Source organism: Podarcis pityusensis, assembly GCF_964106645.2.
Source record: "Podarcis pityusensis genome assembly, chromosome: 17".
Lineage (NCBI taxonomy): Eukaryota > Metazoa > Chordata > Lepidosauria > Squamata > Lacertidae > Podarcis > Podarcis pityusensis.
The window spans coordinates 26998285-27024081 of NC_138042.1; the positions used below are offsets into that span (position 1 = coordinate 26998285).

Sequence of the window (25797 nt, forward strand, 5' to 3'; positions counted from 1 at the left end):
CCTAAGGTCTTTGTTTGTGTGCGTCATATGGCTCACACCCTAGAGATGATTACAGAATATGAATTTAGATCGTTTCATTAAAATTAAAACGTTGGAAAGAAGAATATGAGGAAAATGCTGGACTATGATACAATAATACAGGAACGGAAGTAGAAAGCAGCAAATAATATTAAGAAGAAAAGGCTAATAATTAGTGATTTTGGCGAGACTGGTGTACATTCTATGGTTTATTTTAAACTGGCAATTACTAATATATATTTTAAGGTGGGAAACTGGATGGGATGGCAAATTTAAACTCCTGCAATTGCACAGGGGGTGAAAGGGGGGCTGATTCTGCTCAGCTTTGTTCCATCTAGGAATCGATGAATCTCTCCATTTTGGTTTCTCTCAGATTCTCATTTGTCCAGTCTCAAGGATAGTTCTCCATATTTCTGCATCGGTTTGTGCTCTTTTCTTTTCTTTTTTAAAGAAAACTCATTGTAAAGAATTTCTGGGATGGTTTTTTAACTAAACAAAAACCACAAATAGCTGCAGAAATGTGGAAAGCTGAATTTAATATTGGGAAAATGTGAACCAGAGAACTGAAATTGGCAGCTCCTTCCACCCAGTGGCATAGCATGGGTTGCCAGTGCCTGGGGCAGGCAAGCCGCAGACAGGCAGGGCCATGCTGTTTTATCTGCCTGCCCATGCAGGGGGAAGCCCAGCCAGCAAACGCAGCCTTTGGCCGGGCCACCCTGGGGTCACCCCTTGCCTGCCTTCCTCTGTGTGCACCCACTCACCATGGGCCTGAGCTGCTCTGCTGCCTTCACCAGGGCGGAGCAGGGATTCCTGTGAAAGCTAGCACCTGTGTTGCACTCCCTCAGAATTTTGTGCCTGGGGCCATGGCCCCCCCCCGGTCCCCCCATGCTACACCACTGCTTCCGTCCCTACTCTCTACTTCCACTTCACTGTTGATCGTTTTATGAACCTATATCATGCCCTGCCCCTCCCCAAGGTCTCAATATATCACTCCTTACAATACCAAATTGTGTGCATGCAGTTGTGGGGGTAGGGAGTACATCAGAAATGCCTTTAAAGCTGCCCACAGTTGGTTTTCATTTGAAGAGTTTTACAGTTTTCATGAGAGACCTTAAAAGTCATACGTACTTCTCCCATTTATAGACATATTTATACAGCTGTTTAAACACCAGCGTAATTTACAATGAAGCCAGGACAGTAAAATAGTTACTAAAGTGACTTTCTTTAAGCCAAATACATGTCTCAGAAAGAAACACCATTGCACAAACAATTTGAATATAGATAAAAGGCATTTAAGATTAATGGTCCAAAATAAGTTGATCCAAAGAAATGTAATGCCGGTATTTTGCTTTTTAAACAGCACATCTGTGAGAATAGGCACATGCGCACACATACACACGCACACACAGAAATTAAAAAGAAATTCCAGAATGCTTTTACAATATTCATTACTTGGAAATGAGCCATGTTTAAAACCACTGCATACATATGGCTAAACATCACAGGAAATGCAAGACTAGCATTTTAGCTACTTCAATATTTGATCTGGTGACAGTGGCCAAATTGGCTGTTGCACAGGAAAACTGGAATGTGTGCTGAATCAGGGAGCTAAGGGGGTGGAGAAACCGAAGAATTTGGGGGGGGGGGTCATGGAGAGAGATACATATTCTCAGTTTTGCCAGGCTGACATTCACATCAGATTTAGCCTCCATGGTGTTTGGTCTCCAGTGTTTGGAAGAAACAAACACAATCAAACTGAAAGGAGAAATGTGCTTAAGGTGGCTATTTGTGGGATATGGTAGTTTAGCATCTGGAGAAAGCTGGCTGCCAGTGGATGGCAGTTCAAAATTTCAGTGCAGCGTTCAAAATCCACCAGCCGCATTTTACACCTGGCTATTGGCCACTTGGTGACGCTGTGGGTTAAACCACAGAGCCTAGGACTTGCTGATCAGAAGGTCAGCGGTTCGAATCCCCGCGACGGCGTGAGCTCCCGTTGCTTGGTCTCTGCTCCTGCCAACCTAGCAGTTCGAAAGCACATTGAAGTGCAAGTAGATAAATAGGTACCACTCCGGCGGGAAGGTAAACGGCGTTTCCGTGCGCTGCTCTGGTTCGCCAGAAGCGGCTTAGTCATGCTGGCCCCATGACCCGGAAGCTGTATGCTGGCTCCCTCGGCCAATAAAGCAAGATGAGTGCTGCAACCCCAGAGTCGGTCATGACTGGACCTAATGGTCAGGGGTCCCTTTACCTTTACCTTTATTGGCCACTTGAAACAAAGCGAAGAGGCAGACACCAGGATTGTGCCTGACATCTCCACCATCTGGAGGTGCATGCCTGGCGATCCTTGGATTTTGCCTGTTTTCACACACTAACAACACATCCTTAAGAATTCTATCCATGATATTTCATCTGCACCATCAGATTGAATTTCAGGAACCAAAAAGTCACATTGAAAAATATGACTTTCGAGCTGACTGGCCCCAAAACTAGACATTCCGTTTTGGCAAATGTAACCCTGGTTTAAGGAGCCATTTGGCACCTAGCTTATTTACATATATATATATATATATATATATATATATATATATATAGTTTCCAGTGTAATTGGAATTAGAGGGAGAGCCTTGGAAAAGCTATTCCTTGGTTGGAAGTAGCAGCTGTCAGTCAGAAAACTATCTCCTCATGGTTGTCATTGTGTGGAGACCTCAGAGAATGGAACAGTTTTAAAGAGAGAAAGAGTCCCATCTTCACTTCTTTAAGCAGTATCATACAGCCTTAGACTGTCATGGCTCCCCCCAATGAATCCTGGGATTTGTTGAGGGTTTGTTAACTTATATGCAGAATTCATCATGCAAAAGGCTGGGACAAGCCAGAATTAAGATTGCCGGAAGAAATATCAACAGCCTCAGATATGAAGATGGCACAACCTTGATGGCAGAAAGTGAGGAGGAATTAAAGAACCTGTTAATGAGGGTGAAAAAGGAGAGCGCAAAATATGGTCTGAAGCTCAACATCAAAAAAACGAAGATCATGGCCACTGGTCCCATCACCTCCTGGCAAATAGAAGGGGAAGAAATGGAGGCAGTGAGAGATTTTACTTTCTTGGGCTCCGTGATCACTGGAGATGGTGACAGCAGTCACAAAATTAAAAGACACCTGCTTCTTGGGAGAAAAGCAATGACAAACCTAGATAGTATCTTAAAAAGCAGAGCTATCACCTTGCCAACAAAGGCCCGTATAGTCAAAGCTATGGTTTTCCCAGTAGTGATGTATGTAAGTGAGAGCTGGACCAAGAAGGCTGATTGCCAAAGAATTGATGCTTTTGAACTATGGTGCTGGAGGAGACTCTTGAGAGTCCCATGGACTGCAAGAAGATCAAACCTCTCCATTCATAAGGAAATCAGCCCTGAGTGCTCACTGGAAGGACAGATCCTGAAGCTGAGGCTCCAATACTTTGGCCACCTCATGAGAAGAGAAGACTCCCTGGAAAAGACCCTGATGTTGGGAAAGATTGAGGGCACAAGGAGAAGGGGACGACAGAGGACGAGATGGTTGGAGAGTGTTCTCGAAGCTACCAGCATGAGTTTGACCAAACTGTGGGAGGCAGTGGAAGACAGGAGTGCCTGGTGTGCTCTGGTCCATGGGTCGTGAGGAGTCGGACATGATTAAACGACTAAACAACAACAACAAAGGGTGCTGAGAATTGTTAGCAGACTCCTGTTTCCCCCATAGAGCTACGGTCTCCAGAGTTCTCTGAGAAGAAAGGTTGACTGTTAAATCACTCTGAGATTCTGTGACAAACCGTTGGCATTTAATTTACAGCTTGCCAGTCAAAGCTGATCCAATTGCTCATCTGGGCATATTTTACAGATTACTTCATCCTAAAAACTGAATGTCAACAGCTCCTTCAATACAGTGAGGCATTCTCATTTCTGCAGTGGGCATCAAACTGGAGGACTGCAGGCACTGAGAGCACATTCGGACACTGGAGGATCTGAAAATCCAACCATGGTAGGAGACAGACCTAGCTGGAATTATTAGGGCTTACACTGGAGTAAAGCCCACTGAACTCAACAGGATTTGCTTCTGAGTAGATATGCACAGGATTGCAATGCATGATACAAGGACTTACCATTTCATAAAGGAGATTGTCTCTAAACAGGGCTGGACGATATCTGGTTTTCAACACTGTGATATATCACCAGCTAAACATCGCTATGTATCGCTATATCACAATGTTTGAAATAAGGATGGGGTTATGTAGAAGCATTGTGATTTTTGCATTTTGCACGTGCGCATCCACCCACCCACCATGATTCGTGAAATATTGCCAGGTCAAAAATTATGAAAGTGGTATCAAGATATGGACTTCAAACCAGTTTTGGACGATATATCAATATATTGCCCAGTCCTGTAACTGAGACTCTAATCAACCAAAGTTTATGCCATAATAATTTGTTAGTCTTTATAGACAGTCTACAAGGAATCTTGGGGACTGTAAAGACTAGCCAAGTTCCCAAAGGTGAGCTTTTGTAGACCAGAACCCAGTTCGTGAGATACATGCAGCTAGCTAATACACATATATACACACAGCTAATATATAACACGCTGCATCTCTTGTATGTCAGTTTGCAATGGATTCAAAATATAAATACAAGTGAATATTCACAACAGCTATGATGGGATCAGGGACATGGGTGGTGCTGTGGGTTAAACCACAGAGCCTAGGACTTGCCGATCAGAAGGTCAGCGGTTCGAATTCCCGCAACGGGGTGAGCTCCCATTGCTTGGTCCCTGCTCTTGCCAACCTAGCAGTTCGAAAGCACGAAGTGTAAGTAGATAAATAGGTACGGCTTCAGTGGGAAGGTAAACGGCGTTTCCATGTGCTGCTCTGGTTTGCCAGAAGCAGCTTAGTCATGCTGGCCACATGACCCAGAAGCTGTACGCCGGCTCCCTCGGCCAATAAAGCGAGATGAGCGCTGCAACCCCAGAGTTGGTCATGACTGGACCTAATGGTCAGGGGTCCCCTTTACCTTTACCTTTATGATGGGATCAAGCTATGATGGGATACAGCTATGATGGGATCAAGTTGGTCTTCTGGGTGTAAGATATAGACTGTGTACTGATGGCTGTGCGCCTGCCAAGCTGATCCCTGTGCTTCAGCAGCAGAGGAGGCTGCATGCAAGAAACAACAGCCAATGTTTTATGTGCAACAGCGAACATGCAGCCTGGCAGACAGAGTTAATTAGTGCCTTCTGAATGACCTTCAGGGTGTGCTGGGAAAGAGTTTCATACTCGGGAGAAAAGGAACAGAAAAACAAGGGGACAGAATAAGTGGCGGGCGATGCTGTGTTACTATGCACCCAGCAGCCAGTGAACCTCCCCTGACCACAATCTTGTTGGATACACCTGTGCCTCCTTCTCTACCCCAAAACTGCAGATGATGTTTTGTTCAGGTGTGCCTTGGTCAAATAATCTTGCTCAGATAACCTCTCTACCCCCTTGCCACCTCAGGCAGTACTGTTTGCATACCATCCTGAATGCTTCTTCCACTTAGATCTTTGCTCACATCTAGTTATGGGCGAGATCTGGTTTTCAATATCATGATACAGCACCAGCTAAATGTTGCAATATAGAGGAGCGCCAACTTGGCCCTGTGACCGCGGATGCCCAGGGCCGTGGGTGCCATGCAGCATGCATGGCCCCAGCACTGAAATTTGTGGGTGCCTGGCCCCTCAATGGGAGCTATGTAGAGACATTGGCTGGCTTCACGGTTTCCCCCACATTATGATTTTTGCATAACACCCACCCCGCCACCATGATTTGCAATATATTGCCAGATCAAAAATTATGAAACTGATACCATGATATGGACTTCAAACCAGTTTTGGACAAATATATTGCCCAGTCCTAACACACATGATTCATGATATATTGACAGGTCAAAAATTATGAAACTGATATCACAATATGGACTTCAACCAGTTTTGGATGATACATCAATATATCGTCCAGCCCTAGTCACAGCCACACCATACATTTAAAGTACTCTTATACCACCTTAACAGAATCCTGGGAACTGAAGCTTGGATTTCCAAACATCATCATTATTATTATTATTATTATTATTATTAAAATTTGTATACCACCCTTCATCTGTAGATCCCAGGGAGGTTCACAACACAAAAATAGAAGATAGGAAACACATAATACACAATAAAAACAAAAAACTGATAACACCCCCTAACACATTTAAAAGGGTCTCAGATGTTAATAAGCCAAAGGCCTAGTTGAAAAGGAATGCTTTTGCCTGGCACCTAAAGGTGCATAATGAAGGTGCAAGACACAGGTAAGAAGAAGAGGAGGATGAGGATGAGGAGTTTGGATTTGAAATCCTGCTTTATCACTACCCTAAGGAGTCTCAAAGCGGCTAACATTCTCCTTTCCCTTCCTCCCCCACAACAAACATTCTGTGAGGTGAGTGGGGCTGAGAGACTTTCAAGAAGTGTGAATAGCCCAAGGTCACCCAGCAGTTACATGTGGAGGAGCGGAGACGCGAACCTGGTTCCCCAGATTACGAGTCCACCGCTCCTAACCACTACAACACACTGGCTCTGCTGTGCAGTGGCTCATCTACTGTAGTCTACCATCCTGGTCTTGTAGAGATGAGCAGAAACAATGCACTCTGCTCCAGAAAGTCTGGAGTGGATTGCATCATTCAGTATGGATTCCAGGGACCTGCAGACACCTGCACATGCCCAGGGGCATTTAGCACGCTGGAGCGTGGGTAGGAACAAACACCACCTGTTTAGCCTTCTGGGAGTATAGCCTAGAACAACCATGGCAAAGTCTTCTCCTATGCACTGATGTCTCTGGCGCACGGAAAGAGTGTTCTTCTTGGCTACTTGGAGGTCTCTAAATACGGGCTAGGAGCATACATATGGCAGGGAGAGCTTGAATTCCACTTAGGGCAGGACTCTAGCCCATCTTTAATATGAAATCTCACAGATTAACAGGTGTCGCGTGAAGAATTTTACGGAAACTGCAAAATACAGAAACAGGACGAGAGGGGGGGGAAGTGAGCAAAGTCCAGCGTATCACAGCTGGGCAGGAATGATCTCCACTGTGTAGCCATAGAAACTGATCCATTACGGAGGATGTGCTCTTTCCATAGGGGAGAAACAAATAGACACCAGTCTTTTAATTTTACACCAGAGATGGACATGCCTTCTGTCTGTGTATATTTCCTGGCTTTGGATTTTTGCACTGCCTCAATAATGCAATCCTTTACCCTGTTTAAGGATGATGAGGATCATGCTACCTAATGGCGAAGGTATCATTTTGCTAATACAAGCTAAGCAACGAAGCCAATAGGCTTTGCTTTTGAGTGCTTACAACAGCATTAGGCAAGCAACAAAAATATGAGGGGAGCAGTGTTATCTCTATTCCTAATTTTTCTTGCTTTGCTATATAGCAGACCATATGTAATGCTGGTCAAGCCATACTTGGAAGAACTAAAAATGTGCTTAAAGAAAGACCTGCTTAATTACAGAACTAAATCCTGTAACCTTCCCAAGCAGATAAGGTGAAAATTCAGTATTAATCACATCCTTGTTTATTGATATATGCTTTCCTATATAATACAATAGTTAGGAATGATTAACATTTGAAACACATTTAAAACACCTCTCATCTCCCAAGAATCCTGGAAACAGAACCATAATTCTCAGCATCCATAATATACTACAGTTCCCAGAATTCTGCATAAAGTTACAGCATGCACACAGCCTGCTACACAGCCGTCAAAGCATAAAAGAATGTTATGAAAACATGCAATTGTCACATATTTAATTCCTAGGTCTAACAATGCTATTTGGGTGGCTGGAGTGGTTGGTATGTTGATCTGTGTGATAATCCACAAGCACATCTTTACAAGCTGCCACACCTGGAATGCAATATCCACTCTAATTTTAGAAGAATATTTTGCAAAGCAGCTGCAACAAGCCAATACCAGAGTTGTCCCACTGAGCCTTCTAAAGCTTTGCTGAGCTGACGGGCTCCGGGGCGAGAAGCCAGAGAACTCAGTTCACCCATTTACATGCCATTCCAAAACCACTCTGTGGCAGCCTGCCCATCATTGATCTCACGGTAAGAGGGCAGTTAAACCAGCTATTCACAACATACTCCAATCCCCGCCTCACGTACTGCTAGAGACACTGGCAAGCTTTTAGTAGCATATCAGATACCATTCACAGCTTCAGAGAGTGTCAGCTCGTATCTGTTACACTCAGATTCCAGCTCCACTTCCAATATACTTTGAGCCAAGAGGTCTCAGCACAAAACCAGTAAAATAGCCTTCTAATTTTGGAAGAGAACACAAGAGCATGTGTGTGACAAGTTTTCACATCCACGGCACCACAAATACAGATTCTTGCAATTTTCTCACTGTTGTCCCTGATAAGCAGTGAGGGCAATGAATTCCAGGGCTTTTTTGTGATGGTACTCACCAGCAGAGAGTACATACCCTTCAACGTTTCTCCGATGAAAATAGAGACATCCTATTCAATACCTTCCAACATTTCTCCAGTGAAAATAATAACATCCCAAGTGAAAGCGGGACATCCTGGGGAAAAATCAGAAACTGGTGCAATTTCTGTAAATCCAGGACTGTCCCTTGAAAATAGGGATATTGGGAGGGTCTGGGGGTACCATCACATTGTTGCACCAGCACCGGAGGAGGAAAAAACTTTAACACGGTAGCAAAGTTTCCAAAAATTAGACGAAAGGCAATTGTACTTAATCCAGCAGAGCTTTACTGGTACTGAAGGCAAATGAGCATAATGGTCACAAATCCAATACAATCAGGACTGGCACAGTCCATAAAAAATTCCAGTTGCAGCACTTACAACAAAACTTACAAACTTACCATAAGTCAAAACCTTAGTCCTAAGCATACAGAACAGAACACTAGAACAAATAGAGAGAAAGAGAAAGTGAGTTAGGGAGACCCAGGCTCCTCCTGGTCTTACTATTATAGACAGTATTACTTTGTCAGAAAGATAACAGAACCAGTTTAAACCAGCTGTACTCAGCTTCCCAGAAGAAATAACCCAAACAAGAACCTTCTGCCTGTTTCATTCACACAGAAATAAAGCCTTCTTTCACAAAGAGAAGAAACCTTCCAGAACCCTCTTGAACTAGGAAAGATCTCTACACATCAGATCAATACTTTCTGTACTAAGAAATGCAAATTGACACACCTTTCCCTCTTCCACCCATGGAAGCCATTTTGTGCTGGCACTCATGGCACTTTTTCAAGACATGAGTACCCATATGAGCACCTCATTTTCCTATATACAAACATATGCTGCTCACATTGGACTCCACAGTATGCATAAAATTGCATTTTAACAAGAAGAAAAATAACAAGACCCCATTAATGCTCCCCAACTCCAAAGAAAGTTTCTGGTAACCAATGTTAACCATCTGGCATCTCATTTATCACCAAGAAAAGCACTGCTTGTTTCAATCTCCAGAATCATTTGAAGGTAGAGATGAATTTCGGCGTTTGAATCCTATTGCATCAATTAGCATATGCAAAAGTTTATTTTTTATTTTTACAAGGTAACATTGTTGGCATTTCATCTATACGGTACATCTCGATCAAAGCAAATCAATAATTTAACTGCATCAAGGAGGTATGAAACTCCTGATGTAGCCTGACAGGGGGAAATAACGGCTGAATATGAGAGAATGAGGTTGTTTTGAAAGCACTGTTTCAAGCATAATTAATGGAAGATGATAAGAGAGATCTCAACAAACTCCAGAAATATAAAGATTTTCAATTGCACTTTCTGTGTCTGGTAAGAATCATTTCAGTCATCTGGGTGGATTAGTCGAATGCCAGAAATGCATCTAATCAGGACTGGAAAAAGCCTGGGTTATTTCAGTGCCGATGGCTAAATCAGATGCCCAAATTTCAGACTTTTGAGATGCCCCAAATATCAGTTTGGACCTAGTTTGGACAGCAGGGTAAACAAAAAACAAAAGGGAACACCAAACCACTCCATAAAAGGCAGCCTTCGCTAACTTGATGTCCTCTAGAATGGATTCCATCTTCCATTATCTCTGACCATGGGCCCTAATAGGTGGGGTTGATTGGAGCTGTAGCCCCCAACCTCTGGAGAACATTGAGTTAGCAAAGTCTGCAAGAAAAGCCCCCTTTTTTGCAAGAAGCTGCTTCTCTACATTTAAGCGTTTGCAAATTCTTCTCTGTTTCCTTTCCATTCTTCATACTGAAAGAAAATCCTTGGGGGTGTACTGAAGGAAAAACAGTGGTAGTTGTGGTTGTGTGGTTGTGTTTAAAGGCTGAAATTGGGGTGAAGGCCATAAGCTATGTAAGGTGGTGGCTTAGCCTTCAATTTTGTGCTTCCTTCCCCTGTAAACATGGGCTGAACTAGACTATTAGTCCCACATAATTCAGTTGTATTTGCTTCATGGGCAATATGTTAAGATTACAAAGGAGTAAGCCTCACTAGAACACAGAAGTGCCCTTCATGTGCTGTCACACATGTGAACAGGCAATGCAAGGGGCTGTTACTCCTTTTCCAACCCTGCCATCCACACATTTGCTGTGATTAAACGGATGTAAACGGATGTGGTTTTCTGTGGCAGCAAGTGGCTTCTCCCATCCCATTCTGGATGCTGCATTCAGGCTACACCTCTTTTTGCTCCACTGTTTGTAACTATATATACCAATGTTACTTTCTTTAAATAAGCACATATCGACTGTGAAATTTATGGCATTGTTGAGCCACTAGGTGGCACATAAGTTTCTCTTTGTCTAAAAACAAGACCAAGACCAAAATCATAGAAAAGTCTCTCTAAGCCTCATTGCTTCTTTCCACATTTTCCTTTTCCTTAACAGTACAGTCTTTAATCATGTTTACTCAGATATTAATTCCATGGAGTACAATGGGAGTTACTCCTGTGTAGATGTATATTTGGAACAATCCAATGTATATTTGCAACAATCAAATGCACACTAGGATTTCTCAGCAGGACTGGAAGATATTAAAAGGGATTATTACTGTCAGAAAGTTCTTCTTAATGTTTAATCTCCTTTCTTGTAACATTGTTTCAAGTCCTACACTCCGGAGCAGGGGAAAACAAGCTTGCTCCCTCTTTCATGTGACAATGCTTGAGATATTTGAAGATGGTTATCGTATCACATCACCTTGCCAACAAAGGTCCGTATAGTAAAAGCTATGGTTTTCCCAGTAGTGATGTATGGAAGTGAGAGCTGGACCATAAAGAAGGCTAATCGCCGAAGAATTGATGCTTTTGAATTATGTTGCTGGAGGAGACTCTTGAGAGTCCCATGGACTGCAAGAAGATCAAACCTATCTATTCTGAAGGAAATCAGCCCTGAGTGCTCACTGGAAGGACAGATCGTGAAGCTGAGGCTCCAATACTTTGGCCACCTCATGAGAAGAGAAGACTCCCTGGAAAAGACCCTGATGTTGGGAAAGATGGAGGGCACAAGGAGAAGGGGACGACAGAGGATGAGATGGTTGGATAGTGTTCTCGAAGCTACCAGCATGAGTTTGACCAAATTGCGGGAGGCAGTGGAAGACAGAAGTGCCTGACGTGCTCTGGTCCATGGGGTCACGGAGAGTCGGACACAACTAAACGACTAAACAACAACAACAAATCGTATCTCCTCTCAGTCTTGTCTTTTCAAGGCTAAACAGCTCCTTGAACCGTTCCTCATAAGGCTTGGTTTCCCGACCCTCCTCCTCCTCCTCCTCCTCCTCCTCCTTCATCATCACATTCAACTCAGCATATGGGGATGAGTGATTTTATCCCCAAAGTTCCCACCACAGCAGGTCTCTGTTTCCCCACAATTTTAACTTCCAGATGCTTAACTAGACATGGTCCCAGGCTGCAATGTCAGCCCACTGGGATTTGACCACTTTGGGTAAAAAATGTGTTCAAATGGACACATGTCCAAGTACTTCACTTAACAAATATTTCCAGTGACAAAGCCAGTTGCATTTGGCCTACTACTCTGTTGAGCACAGCAGCAGTGAACCAAATTCACCACCATAAGAAGTGGCAGCAATTGAATAATGGAAACAATGAGATCACAGAGAGAGTGTGGATTTCCCTTGCTTGGCTATGAATGAGGCTGATTGTATTCTGTAGGTCCTCTCTGCCTGCCCACCCCGGATGGGTTTTTTTAGTTTCCTTTTTTATTTTTTTGCACTATGCACACTCAGGGAGAATGAGCCCCTGCCCCTGCTTTTCATAGCATGGGGTCAGGTTAGTTTGAGAAAAGTACCAAATAAGGGCTCATTCACCCCTACAGTGGGATGCTACGGCCAACCTGATGCCTTGTTAGGATCCCGAGTTCAGCAATAACCCCATGATCCAGGCATGTATTTCTTAGACTTCTGTACTCCAAATTTTAAGAATCCAAAGTTCACCTGGTTGACGTAGGCAGGTCACTCACTCTCAGCCTAAACTATCTATCAGGAAGCAGGCCAAACAAACACACCAGTCATCTGTATACACTAAAACATGCTATTCTTGAAGAAACCAGAGGCCTTTCTCCTGGGCATAGTCGGCCAATCGGTGTTAAAAAAGGACAGAACTTTCTTTATGTATGCTACAACAGCAGCAAGAATACTTATTGCAAAGCATTGGAAGACACAAGACTTACCCACACTGGAGGAATGGCAGATGAAATTGATGGACTATATGGAATTGGCGGAAATGACTGGCAGAATCCGTGACCAGGGAGAAGAGTCGGTGGAAGAAGATTGGAAGAAATTTAAAGACTATTTACAGAAATATTGCAAAATTAATGAATGTTAGAATGATGTTGGATTGAAGTTAAGTGGTTTCTAGCTGTATAGGTATAAAAGAATATGGAAAAATTGGTTTTTAATATGTAAAAAATTAATGTTATAATATATCAAGATTAAAGATTAGGATTAAAAAGGAGGGAAAGGAATTGTTGGATTAACAAATTGAATTGGAATACAAAAGAGGGAGGTATGAGGAGGTCCGGGAAACAAGTAAATGTAAAAGAAGTCATGAAAAGATGGAATTGTTTTTAACTGTTTTTTCTTTTTTCTACTTTGTATTTTTCCTTTTCATTGTTAATTTTTTTTCTTTTTTTATTAATGTGATTTTTCTTCTTTTGAAACTTTAATAAATATTATTTAAAAAAATTAAAATAAAACATGCTATTGGAATAATTAACAGGACAATGAAGTAATTTGGAATAAATTATCCTCTATATTTACCTGAAAGTAATTTTTTGGGGGAGGTGTGTGTGTTTATGACTGCAGACAGAGCAACAGAGGACCTTTCCACAAATTACAGAAGGGTATGGTGCTAGTGGCTGGGGGAAGCCCAAGCAAATAAATACATTTGTATTTAATATCTTTGCCTCCTGAATAACATGTGGGATGGGGCATTCCAGAGAACAGATGCCACCACAGAGAAGGCCTGCTTTCGTACTTCCATAGGGCAGGGGTTGCCAATCTTTTTGGATCAATGGGCACATCTGCATACCAGAGGAACTGTCACGGGCATCTTACACACTGCAACTCACCACACACTGAATTTTACTGGCTACAATAGAATTGCTCCTTTCATGCCTAATTTGGGGAGGGAGGAGGAGCCTTGTAGGCACCAGCGAAGACCCCACTCAACATCCCAAAAACCAAAGTGCTGCACTAACATGTACAAAATAACCCCTCTGCAGCACCACAAATCTAACTCAATGCTGTAATGTTGGAAAATGTCAATCACTTCTCCTACCTAGGCACTTATCTTTCCACAAGGGCCAACACTGATGCCGAAATCCAGCATCGCCTGAGCTCTGCGAGTTCGGCTGTCTCCCAATTGAAATGCAGAGTGTTTGAGGACTGGGACATTCGCAGGGAAACCAAAATGCTTGTTTACAAAGCTACAGTGGTACCTCGGGTTACATATGCTTCAGGTTACAGACTCCGCTAACCCAGAAATATTACCTCGGGTTAAGAACTTTGCTTCAGGATGAGAACAGAAATCGTGCTCCGGCGGTGCAGCAGCAGCATGAGGCCCCATTAGCTAAAGTGGTGCTTCAGGTTAAGAACAGTTTCAGGTTAAGAACGGACCTCTGGAACGAATTAAGTACTTAACCTGAGGTACCACTGTATTATACTACCAACCTTACTATATGCTTGTATATGCTTACACATCACTTGGGAAGACAGGCGAACTAATATCAGTGTACTGGAAGAAGCAAAGATCATCAGTGTTGAAGCAATGATTCTTCAACATCAACTTCGTTGGACTGGTCATGTTGTGTGGATGCCTAATGATCATCTTCCAAAGCAACCAGTCTATTCCAAACTTAAAAATGGGAAACGTAATGCTGGTGGTCAACAAAAGAGGTTTAAGGACTGTCTCAAGGCAAATATTAAAAAAATGTAGTATAAACGCTGACAACTGGGAAACACTGGCCTGCGAGCGCTCCAGTTGGAGAACAGCCTTTACCAAAGATGTCATGGGCTTTGAAGACACTCAAACTCAGGATGCAAGGGAGAAACATGCTAAGAGGAAGGTACGCTTGGCAAATCCACACCGTGATCAACTCCTGCTCAGAAACCAATGTCCCCACTGTGGAAGGACGTGTGGATCCAGAATTGGCCTCCACAGTCACTTACGGACTCATTGTTAAAACCGTGTTTATGGAAGACAATCTTAGTTGGCTATGAGTGATCGTCACAATGACAATCCTTGGTATAGGGGAAGGCTGTCCTTGAAAATGTCAATTGAAACATGAAATGGGAAGAAGAAGAAGAAGAAGAAGAAGAAGAAGAAGAAGAAGAAGAAGAAGAAGAAGTAGAGGGAGCCCTGGTGTTTTTCAGTCTTGGTTTGAAATGGTTGAAAACCGTGAAGTACTTATTTTCTCGGTGAAAGAGATGAGGCTGGGAACAAATAGGGCAGAATAATGTGGAATGGGAAAATAAGAGAACGAAGACTGATAAATTCTTAAGCACAGCACATTGGCTATTTCACAAGTGCTGCTTGTATCAGCAGTGGCTTTTCTCATCCCACATGTCTGCAATCCGAATGCATAACAAATACGAAAATGATTGTCAAACGTCAGAAGCTACTTCCATATCTGTGATTTATTTGATCTAATTGCATATATTATGATAAAAGCCGCAAAGCAATTTTCAAAATATAGGGCTACCATATGTCTTGGATTTCCATTGGAATTTGTCTGGGTGGAATTTCTTGGAAAAGCCAGGTGTATGGCAACCTAAAAAATTTTCATTGAGATTTTGCAAAACGAAGAAGAAGAAGAAGAAGAAGAAGAAGAAGAAGAAGAAGAAAGCTCAACAACTATGCCCCCCCCAATGAAATCTCAACAACTTTTGTATCCAATGATCACTTTTTGAAATATGGCAACCCTAAATACAGCAAAACATGGTAAAAACACATTAATCCAGTACGCAATAGCAGCAACTGTAAAACAAAACAAACAAACCCCCACACAGTTACTCAGTCCAGGTTTTAGTGTAACAACAATGTCATTAAAGCTGCCCATATGCCCAGGGGAGTGGAAACTTTACCTGGCGCCAAAATGACAGTCAAGCTGGCACCAGGCATGCATCCCTAGGGAGAGCATTCCAAAGACAGGCGCTATTCTTTAATCACCACACCCTGTACTTCTTTTTGAGGTGGTAAACAAAACAGGGGACATTAATTGTGCGACAAAGCAAATAACAAAGTATCAGATTGAGAGCATAGTAGAGATAGTAGAGAAAATAATAAAAGAGCAACTAGATTTAGAACTTGCTTTGTTTTTCATTGACTAACACAACAATATATACAGCAAAGAGAATCAATATTTCATATAACTGTAGCCACAATAATATGCTACCCAAGGTACTGTGAAAAGATTCAGTTCCCAGTATTAATAGAACGAGAAGCAAACATATATGAGCACTCCACAGAAATGACCAAGCTTACAAGAGTAAAGAGAAACAGTAAAAGAAAGAAGGGAGAAACTTGATAGATTTACACAACCTTGGAGTTTATTCATCCATTATTGAGACAGTAGATACATTCATCACATGATCATAACACTCATTTGACATGCTGCTTTAGATTAGATCAAAATGTTTTCTACAACAGCGCAATTGCAAAGTGATATAAGTTTTATGTATTTTTTTATCAAGATCCTATATAATATGAAGTTGGGCATTGTATAAAAACATATAAATATATGGATAAAAAATGAAATAATGAATATATGAAAATGGGTGTCTTCTGCTTTCTCACCTACTTTCCTGACATGCAAAGAGCATTCTTAACACCACTTGTGAAACTTCCCACTATTAAATGGTGAGATGGGGTAAGAGTTCAAAAGGAGGGCGCTTAAAAGACAATCTCCTACCCGTCAAATATGGCAGATCCTACTCAACGCCAGCAAAGCCCGTTTGAGCTTGCTCTGACTTACATTGGCACTCATTCCTAACCTCTACCATGTGTAGATCAGAGATTGATGGCCTTGATTTAAAGCTTCATGATTCCAGATCGCAAATGATGGGAGGCCTGTTTAGGTTGGTTTAATCTGAATATTGGGACGCAGGTGGCGCTGTGGGTTAAACCACAGAGCCTAGGACTTGCCGATCAGAAGGTCGGCGGTTCGAATCCCCGCGATGGGGTGAGCTCCCGTTGCTTGGTCCCTGCTCCTGCCAACCTAGCAGTTCGAAAGCACGTCAAAGTGCAAGTAGATAAATAGGTACTGCTCCGGCGGGAAGGTAAACGGCGTTTCCGTGCGCTGCTCTGGTTCGCCAGAAGCGGCTTAGTCATGCTGGCCACATGATCCGGAAGCTGTACGTTGGCTCCCTCGATCAATAAAGCGAGACGAGTGCCGCAACCCCAGAGTCGGTCACGACTGGACCTAATGGTCAGGGGTCCCTTTACCTTTAATCTGAATATTGCTGACCTCTTGAATCAGTTTGAAAGTACACTTCTAGTTACATGGGCTGACTTTTCTGCCATCCTCTCCCTCGTACTACATACGAATTGATTTAGATTATTATACATCAACATTTCTTTTTTAGAAAATGAGCAGCAATAAAATTTTGAAAAGCAGCAACAACAAATGCACATGAAGTGAAATAAAAACTTCACTGAACACAAACCACCAGAACTTTAAAGCACCAAGGAAGATGAACAACAACAACAACACAGCAGTATTAACAATCACCAAATTAGACAAGGCATACAGAAACCTGTCCAACCAATAAAGCTTTCATGACCAAAGAGCAAACCTTGGGAAGTGAATCCCACAGTTAGGGTGCCAACTCCAAAAAGGCCCTGCCATATTGTTGCCAGCTGTCATCTGACAACCTTAGAACACACAGGGTTAGGAGATCTTAAATATTCTGCCTTGTATCTAGTGCAGAGCGGTAGCTAGTCCAGATAGTGCCCCCAGCCATGAACAAATTAGCTATTATTTCTGCCTCTCTTCCAACCCCATCCCACTCCACCCATTCAATTCACCCTCTATTTGAAACCATTTCTTATGAGGCAATAATCAATATTTATATTTATGGACATATTTTTTAGCCTGCGCCCCTGGTGGGGGCCCACCTCAACACCCCCTAGCTATAGCCCTGATCTAGTGCAAGATCTATTCAGAGTAGACCCACTGAAATTAATAGGCATGACTAACTTGCATTCATTAATTTCAACTGAGTAAAACCCAATTAAATGCAACCTTTTGTTTTTGGGCCCCCTGTTACAGTTAACAAACACACCAGAGCTAGGTAGTGTCAGATATCCAGTAGTGCCTTAACCTGCAAGATTGCTGATTAAATTCATCACCTCAAACTGCCCTCTTCTGAACAATCAGCTAAATCCTTGATTGATTGCTCAAGTAATTGAATCAGCAGCGATATAAATTTTGTGCCCCTGTATTTCATTACATGCAGACAAACCCCGATGACTTGAAAGCAGGATTTGGGCCTAAAGATGTAAAAAAGACCCTACCTATGGATGTTTCCTTCAAGGTTTTTCACCTTCAGCTCATCCTCTTCTGACTGCCTCTTCCTGGCTTCTTCTTCTGCTGGTGAACCGGCAGGAATTCCTTGCAGCAACCATTTTTCACGGAGTGCTTTTGACTAGGGTGGAAGATGATGGGGGGGGAAAGCACACACGGTGAGACATTAAGAGACTTCTCCTCTTAAATATTTGATAGCTCTCTTGAAGACACGGATTAGCACTTTCAGCACGACACACACGGAACACTCTGGATCCATCCTCAAGGACAGGTTCATATCTTCACCTGGGTGTCACACCTACTCTATGTAGTAAATAGGTAACTGAATAGGTAACTAGCAGTAATTTTGATTTGCCCTTGTAAGTGGCAATCAATCGGACAAGGACTGAAATTCTACACTGGGGTGGAATTCAATGTTGTTGTACTACTTTTTAAATAGTTTATTTCGTCCTCTTCGTGTGATGTTGTGAGGGTTCTCCTGACCTCCACAAATGATTGGGGGGTGAGTGGGAATGTAGACGCAGTATACCTGAAAGAGCGTTTCCACCCCCATCATCCAGCCTGGACACTGAGGTCCAGCTCCGAGGGCCTTTTGGCGGTTCCCTCACTGCGAGAAGTGAGGTTACAGGGAACCAAGCAGAGGGCCTTCTCAGTAGTGGCGCCCTCCCTGTGGAACACCCTCTCATCAGATGTCAAGGAAATAAACAACTATATGATTTTTAGAAGACATCTGAAGGCAGCCCTGTTTAGGGAAGTTTTTAATGTTTGATGTTTTATCACTTTTTTATTTTATTACAGTGGAACCTTGGTTCTCGAACTTAATCCCTTCCGGAAGTACGTCCAACTCCTGAAACGTTTAAAAACCAAGGTGCAGCTTCTGATTGGTGCAGGCGCCCCAGAAACAATAGCTGACAACCACATTGGACGTTCGGCTTCCGAAAAACATTCGAAAACTGGAACACTTACTTCCGTGTTTTTGGCGTTTGGGAGCCGATTTGTTTGTCAACTAAGCCATTCGGGAACCAAGGTTCCACTGTATTAATATTCTGTTGGGAGCCGCCCAGAGTGGCTGGGGAAACCCAGCCAGATGGGCGGAGTATAAATAATAAATTATTATTATAGACAAAGAGAGGTAGGGAAGCTGCGGTTTGGCTACATAGCGGGAATAGTGTTGGCTTCCGCACTATTTTGTTTCTTAATAACAAAAGGTGCATCTGTCAGGATACACAAACTTTCCCCTTTCTCACCCACCATACGCCATTGCTAATAATAATAATAATAATTTATTATTTATACCCCGCCCATCTGGCTGGGTTTCCCCAGCCACTCTGGGCGGCTTCCAAAAGAATATTAAAATACAATGATACATCAAACATTAAAAGCTTCCCTAAACAGGGCTGCCTTCAGATGTCTGCTACAGATACTTTTCTCACAGCCTGGATGGGATCAGGTATCCAAAGTGAGCCGCATGACGGGCTGACATGTCACACACATGCCACATGGCTTGTACACGTCACTGTGGGATTCTGAGGAGGCCTAGTCACCTCCTTGAAAATTTTGGAGGGCCCTCGATCCCCCCCCCGGATGGCACCCAAGAAAGAAACCTGAGAGAGCAGGACCAAGCAAAATAGGGAGAGGTTCAATGTCCAGCTCTCCTCACTCATATAGAGTTTCATAGTCAAAGTTAGTTTCTCTACATACATGAGCAGGACAGATTTGTCATGTGGGGATAAACACTTTGTTCTTGTGCAACACATGTCCTTCAATGAGGGGACGGATGAATAAATTGGCAATTCTGGCTTCTAATTCTTCCAGTCCTAAATTCAGTTCACCACACCACATTTCGGCAACTGTTTGTCAGCATATTAGTGTGTATTTCTCCCAATATACAGTGGTACCTTGGGTTACATACGCTTCCGGTTACATACACTTTAGGTTACAGACTCTGCTAACCCAGAAATATTACCTCGGGTTAAGAACTTTGCTTCAGGATGAGAACAGAAATCGTGCAGCGGTGGCCCCACTAGCTAAAGTGGTGCTTCAGGTTAAGAACAGTTTCAGGTTAAGAACGGACCTCCAGAACGAATTAAGTTCTTAACCCGAGGTACCACTGTACACGTTTTGCAAGCAATTCCCCCTAATTTATTGCATTTATGTTATTTTAACACACACACACAGACACTTTGAAGAACATATGTCCCTAATATATACATTTTTAAAATGGGAGAACTGCATCACAAAATTTGGAAACACAAGTGTCGAAGGATAGCTTTGTTTCTGTTTGCGTATTGTTCTGGAAAGTGCCAACTTTGAAGGTTTGCATTAAAATGAAACTAAACTGGTTTTCTCCCCCGTCCCTAAGTAAAGGCAAGATGCTATCTGCTCATGGCAGGTCATCTTTGCATTAAAGGCAAGCCATTATCTGAAAAGGCACTAACAAGAGTTTCTAAAACAGACCATGCAGAAAGAGCAGAACTAGCTTGTGCAGATAGATGGAAGGAATCTACCTGCTTAGAGAAGCCTTTCAAACAAGATCAAATCAGCACAAGAATGAAGTCATGCTGAAGGGTTCTTGTTCGTCCTTCCTCCACAGTTGACAAAGAGATGTTGAGTTGTGTCTTGTGGACTGGTCTCCAGCCAGGTCCACCCACCAGCTGCTGTTGTTTACAGAGTATCTAACAGAATCATTGCTGAGAAGCTAAATTGGCTGTTAGTAGCTCCTGGCAGAGCAATAAAGTGATGAGCTGCTCTATCAGTGATAATCTCCCGGGCATCAGCAACTGACTGTATGGCCCTGACTCTCTAGGGAAAACAACGGCTTGCTGATCTGGATGCAGACCGAGACACAGGTGTCAATGAATTTTGCTATTATGGTCCTGAAAGAAAAGCCATGGTTTTGGCCCATCTTTTTATTTTAAAAGTGAAGATGGGGGGGGGGGAAGGGTATGATGGCAGTAGTTTGGTTCCTCTTCCAACACAAATAACTTTAAAAGAATGGTAAAATAGATTTCTACTCAACTATTTCTATCCTGAATTTTTCTAAGAATTCATTTCCCCCACCAACAATGTATTTTCCCCCTTAACTAGGTATTTTTTCAAGGAGATCTCAATGCACCAGCTTATGCTATCATTCTGGTTTATGACAGGTTGATTATCAAATCCAGATGTTCAAAGATACAGTATTTGTTCATGGAAAAGCACAGTTAAGTGGTTGCAGATAAGCCAATATGGAGCAAAGCTTCTGAAAGACTGAAGCTGGGTGTTCATTTCTGAAGCTGCTAAACCCTAGACAAAAATTAATTAATACAGCTGTGCACTCCACAATTCTAATGCTGATAATTTTGAGGGTAGTGTCTTTTGGAGAAGAGCAGTGGAGACCAATAGTATTGGTTTTATTTTTAAAGATATAAGGAGAGCATAATGGAAGCAAGCAGTTCTTGTCAACAGGCAGGTAAAACCCATTGTTCCTGAATCAAATTTGCAAAGGGGGCCTCTTGAACTTCAAGGTGCTTTGCAGCCAACTCACTGCTCTCTGTGTTCCTGGCTGAAATTGCAAAATGGATCCCAAAGAATTATCTGCCCTTTCCATGAGCTCTAGCTAAAGGTGTTCCTTTCCAGAGACATGACAGAGAATACCCAGCCATCAAGGAACATTCCTTTAGTTCTGCCCAGACTACCCAATGATGCAATACCAACTAATTCTATCTGACGGTGAGCGAGCAATCGGCTTAATAAATAAAAGATCGCTCAGTGTCTTCTGCCAGAGCTGCTCTGGTTACCAACATGTGACTGGGCCAGGTTCAAAGTTATTGTGTTAATTCACAAAATTCTAAACAACTTGGCCCCCACCGTACTTTAAGGACGTCCTGATTCTTTACATGCACTGCCTCGATCGGCAAGGCCTTCTGATGTGGCAATTTTCGGTGGTCCCACATCCCCTTGAGGAATGACACCTTAGTGTGGCAGGCCTTCCCTGTGGAACTCCTTGCCAATAGAGGTTCAGCCATCCTTGCTCATTTTCAGCTATCTTACAAAATTTGATGTGTTTCTATTGTAATCCTCTGTCTTTTGTCTGCTTACCACCTTGAGATATTTTACATGAAAGGGTGGTTTAGAAATATTTAAATAAACTAAATAGCAGTGCTGGTCCCAACGTAGAGAAATGAAGTTTCGGGGGGGGGGGGGACTCCAAAAAATTCAGGAAAAATTTGGGTCCCCCCATTTCCTACCTCGTGAAGCCTTGTTTTGTTTCTTTCTGGAAAACTGGAAAACTTGAAAAACATTGAATTATGAACTATTTTCTTTTGGAACAGTGAACAAAATGCTTAAGGCAAGGTGTTCATATATATTTTTGTCCTCTAAAATTATTTCTAAAACTGTGTAACAGTTTCAAAAAACTTATATACTGGTTTTTTTAACCCATCTCTAACTGGTTTACTGGTTGAATCCCCGGGACGGGGTGAGCTCCTGTTGCTTGGTCCCTGCTCCTGCCAACCTAGCAGTTCGAAAGCATGTCAAAGTGGAAGTAGATAAATAGGTACCGCTCTGGCGGGAAGGTAAACGGAGTTCCCCTGTGCTGCTCTGGTTTGCCAGAAGCGGCTTAGTCATGCTGGCCACATGACCTGGAAGCTGTACGCCGGCTCCCTTGGCCAATAAAGCAAGATGAGCGCCGTGACCCCAAAGTTGGCTACGACTGGACCTAATGGTCAGGGGTCCCTTTACCCTTTACTGGTTTACAAAAAGAGTGGGAATTATTTAGGACTATGTATCAGACCATTACATTTTCTGTACACTGAGGCCAAGCAAGCCCTGAGGTGTACAATGAATTCTATGGAATTCAAAGACAGGAAAATACAATATATAAAAGAAGCCATTAAAAATTCAACTAAAAATCAGACAACATTTAGCACAGCATGTTAAATCGCTACAATAGGCAGAAAAACCATTAAGAAGCTCAGCAAGTAGTCTATGCTGCCGGGGGGGTGGGGGGTGGAGTTTGGGAACCACTCATCTAATGGGATATCTTACAAAGACATATCATATAAACTCATATACTGTCACCCCAGGTTTCTTTCCAGCTAAACTTCAAACTACAATTGGAAAAAAGGCTGCTTAGGTGCAAACATGACTCATTTCTACAGAGACTGCAAAAGAAACCAAGGATGCTTGGAAAATGTAAACCGCCCTTAGATCTACACATGAAGGGCAGTGTTCAAATTTAATAAATAATAATAATAATAATAAGTAATAAGTAATAAAAACCCATTGTTTGCAAATTCCTGCATAAACAACCTGATCCACATCTCTTGCATAAATTGCAGATTGTAATTTAGCTACCCACCAGATTTCATACTGTGTTACAAATGTTGTAACAGACCTGGACAGCTTTAGAAGGTATCTATTTAAATGTATCAGGAGTTTGTATTTAAAGGTATTGCAGCCTGGCCTGTATTTGCACAGATGCAGCTTTGTTGCTCTCTGATGAGCTTTTAAATCACCTTCATCCAATATATATAGGCATATTGTTAGCTATTGCTACCAGAGCATTAAGATTGTTCAGGCATTGGCCAATGGCACTTTTAAACGACTGCAGTAAATTTTCATTCAATTAGCAGTTGCTGCTTCACTTCTCTAGGGAGATTAGCAACTGTAGACCAAGCCTACAGCCCATCACTAGAAGTCACTCTGCTGAGGTCTTATTGGCTCTCAGTACGTTTTTGAGCACAATTCAAAGTGTTGGTGCTGACATTTAAAGCCCTAAACGGCCTCAGCTCTGTGTATCTGAAAGAGCGCCACCACCCTCATTGTTCAGCCCGGACACTGGGGACCAGCTCCGATGACCTTCTGGTGGTTCCCTCACTGTGAAAAGTGAGGTTACAGGGAACCATGCAGAGGGCCTTCTCGGTAGTGGCACCCTTCCTGTGGAACACTCTCTCATTAGATGTCAAGGAGATAAGTAACTACAACAGGCATCCCCAAACTTGGCCCTCCAGCTGTTTTGGGGCTACAGTTCCCATCATGCCTGACCACTGGTCCTGTTAGCTAGGGATGATGGGAGTTGTAGTCCCAAAACAGCTGGAGGGCCGAGTTTGGGGATGCCTGAACTACAGTATACTACTTTTAGAAGACATCTGAAGGCAGCCCTATATAGGGAGGTTTTTAAAGTTTAATGTTTTATTATGTTATTGGATATGCTGGAAGCCACTCAGAAGGGCTGAGGCAACCCAGTCAGATGGACAGAGTACTACTACTTCTTCAGTCAGAGAGATAAGTCAGGCCAGCCAAGGCAGATGCCCAGTTTCTGTTCTATTCTGCTATATACACGCCAGGGCTAACCCAATACATTTTTGCACCTAAGGCGAACCACAAAATAGTGCTTCCCTCCCTGCTAGGGAAGGAGGAGTGGGTAAATAACTACATCAGGGAAAAAGGAAGACTAAAGACCTACACCGGAATTTCCTGCCCCTGTGGATTCAGCCACCTGAGGCAGCTGCCTCACTTTGCCTCATGGGTGGGCTAACCCTGATACACACATTGGCATTCTTTTTCTAACTTGGGTAATCAACTGTCAATCCTCTTCTACTAATTATACTGCTTAACAACTCTCTCTCTCTCTCTCTCTCTCTCTCTCTCTCTCTCTCGAATCTGGGCCATTCCTATTCTTTTTAAAGCACATAATAGGTCAACAGGGGGGAGGAGACGGCTGAGCACCTCAAGCTATTTTTGGGGATGTGAGACATCTCTTGCCACTAGTTTATTCTAGGCTTTTTATCACGGCTAGTGCTAGGACAGGAAGCGTCAGTATTGAATCACTGATGGGAACTGGAGTGCCCGGTAATGAGCAGATACAGATGGATGATGCTCCGGTGAAATCAAAAGGCACAGATTAGAAGCACCAGATAAACAGCTTAGCTCATCAAGGAGACGGATTCAACTCTGCTTGTGTTATTTCCATGGCTGTTGTGGGGCCAATTATATAAATATCTCAACACACACACAACCTGTTTCCCTTAGCTCATTTTGAACACCTTCACTTTCATGTTATTTAGATTAATCAACATTCAATAAATCCTGTATTCAAATGTTTCCATCTCCACTACCTACTGTAAAGTATTCCATCCTGTGCCACTTTACGCACATGAGAGAGATGGGCTACAGAAAGATAATGTATTCATTTCCCTCAGGGTGGTATAGTGGTTAGAGTGTTGGACGGGGACCCAAGAGGCCAGGGTTCAAATCGCTGCTCAGCCACAAAGCTCAGTGGGTGGTGTGGGGCCAGTTATTGGCTCTCAGCCTAACCTACCTCTTTTGGATGAAGTGGCTGGGGGGGGGATCATGTAAACATCCAAGCTCTTTGGAGATATGCTGGGATATAAATGTAACGATAAATAGAATATACAGGACTTCCAATGATGGAGTCATTTGGTGACTTCCAATCATCTGGTGACTGCCAAGGCTGTCTTTACCCGGGGGTGCAAGGGGGGCGGGGCACCTGGGCGCCAAATTCTGGGGGGTGCCAGGCGCCCGCTGCTGAAGCTGCCTAAGCTCTTAACTATCTACCTGTTATGAAATAATAAATAATTTTGATCAAGCTAGAAAAACAAAATACATATATACCTAGGTATTACCCAAGTGTATACCTACTGTTTCACTAAAGGACTTTTGACTTTGTACACTCATTTATGAAAGAGGTGCCACGCCAG

The 25797-nt window shown here is 42.8% G+C and overlaps 1 protein-coding gene across 4 annotated transcripts in view; it reads right to left on the minus strand.

The window, feature by feature from the left end:
- Positions 1-25797, minus strand: part of PALM2AKAP2 (PALM2 and AKAP2 fusion) — a 224425-nt gene that overhangs the window by 154158 nt on the left and 44470 nt on the right. For all 4 annotated transcript variants that reach the window (XM_080986690.1, XM_080986689.1, XM_080986684.1 and 1 more), the window contains exon 3: positions 18085-18215. In XM_080986690.1, coding sequence (XP_080842816.1) covers positions 18085-18215 — 131 coding nt within the window. The remainder of the gene's footprint in view (positions 1-18084; positions 18216-25797) is intronic.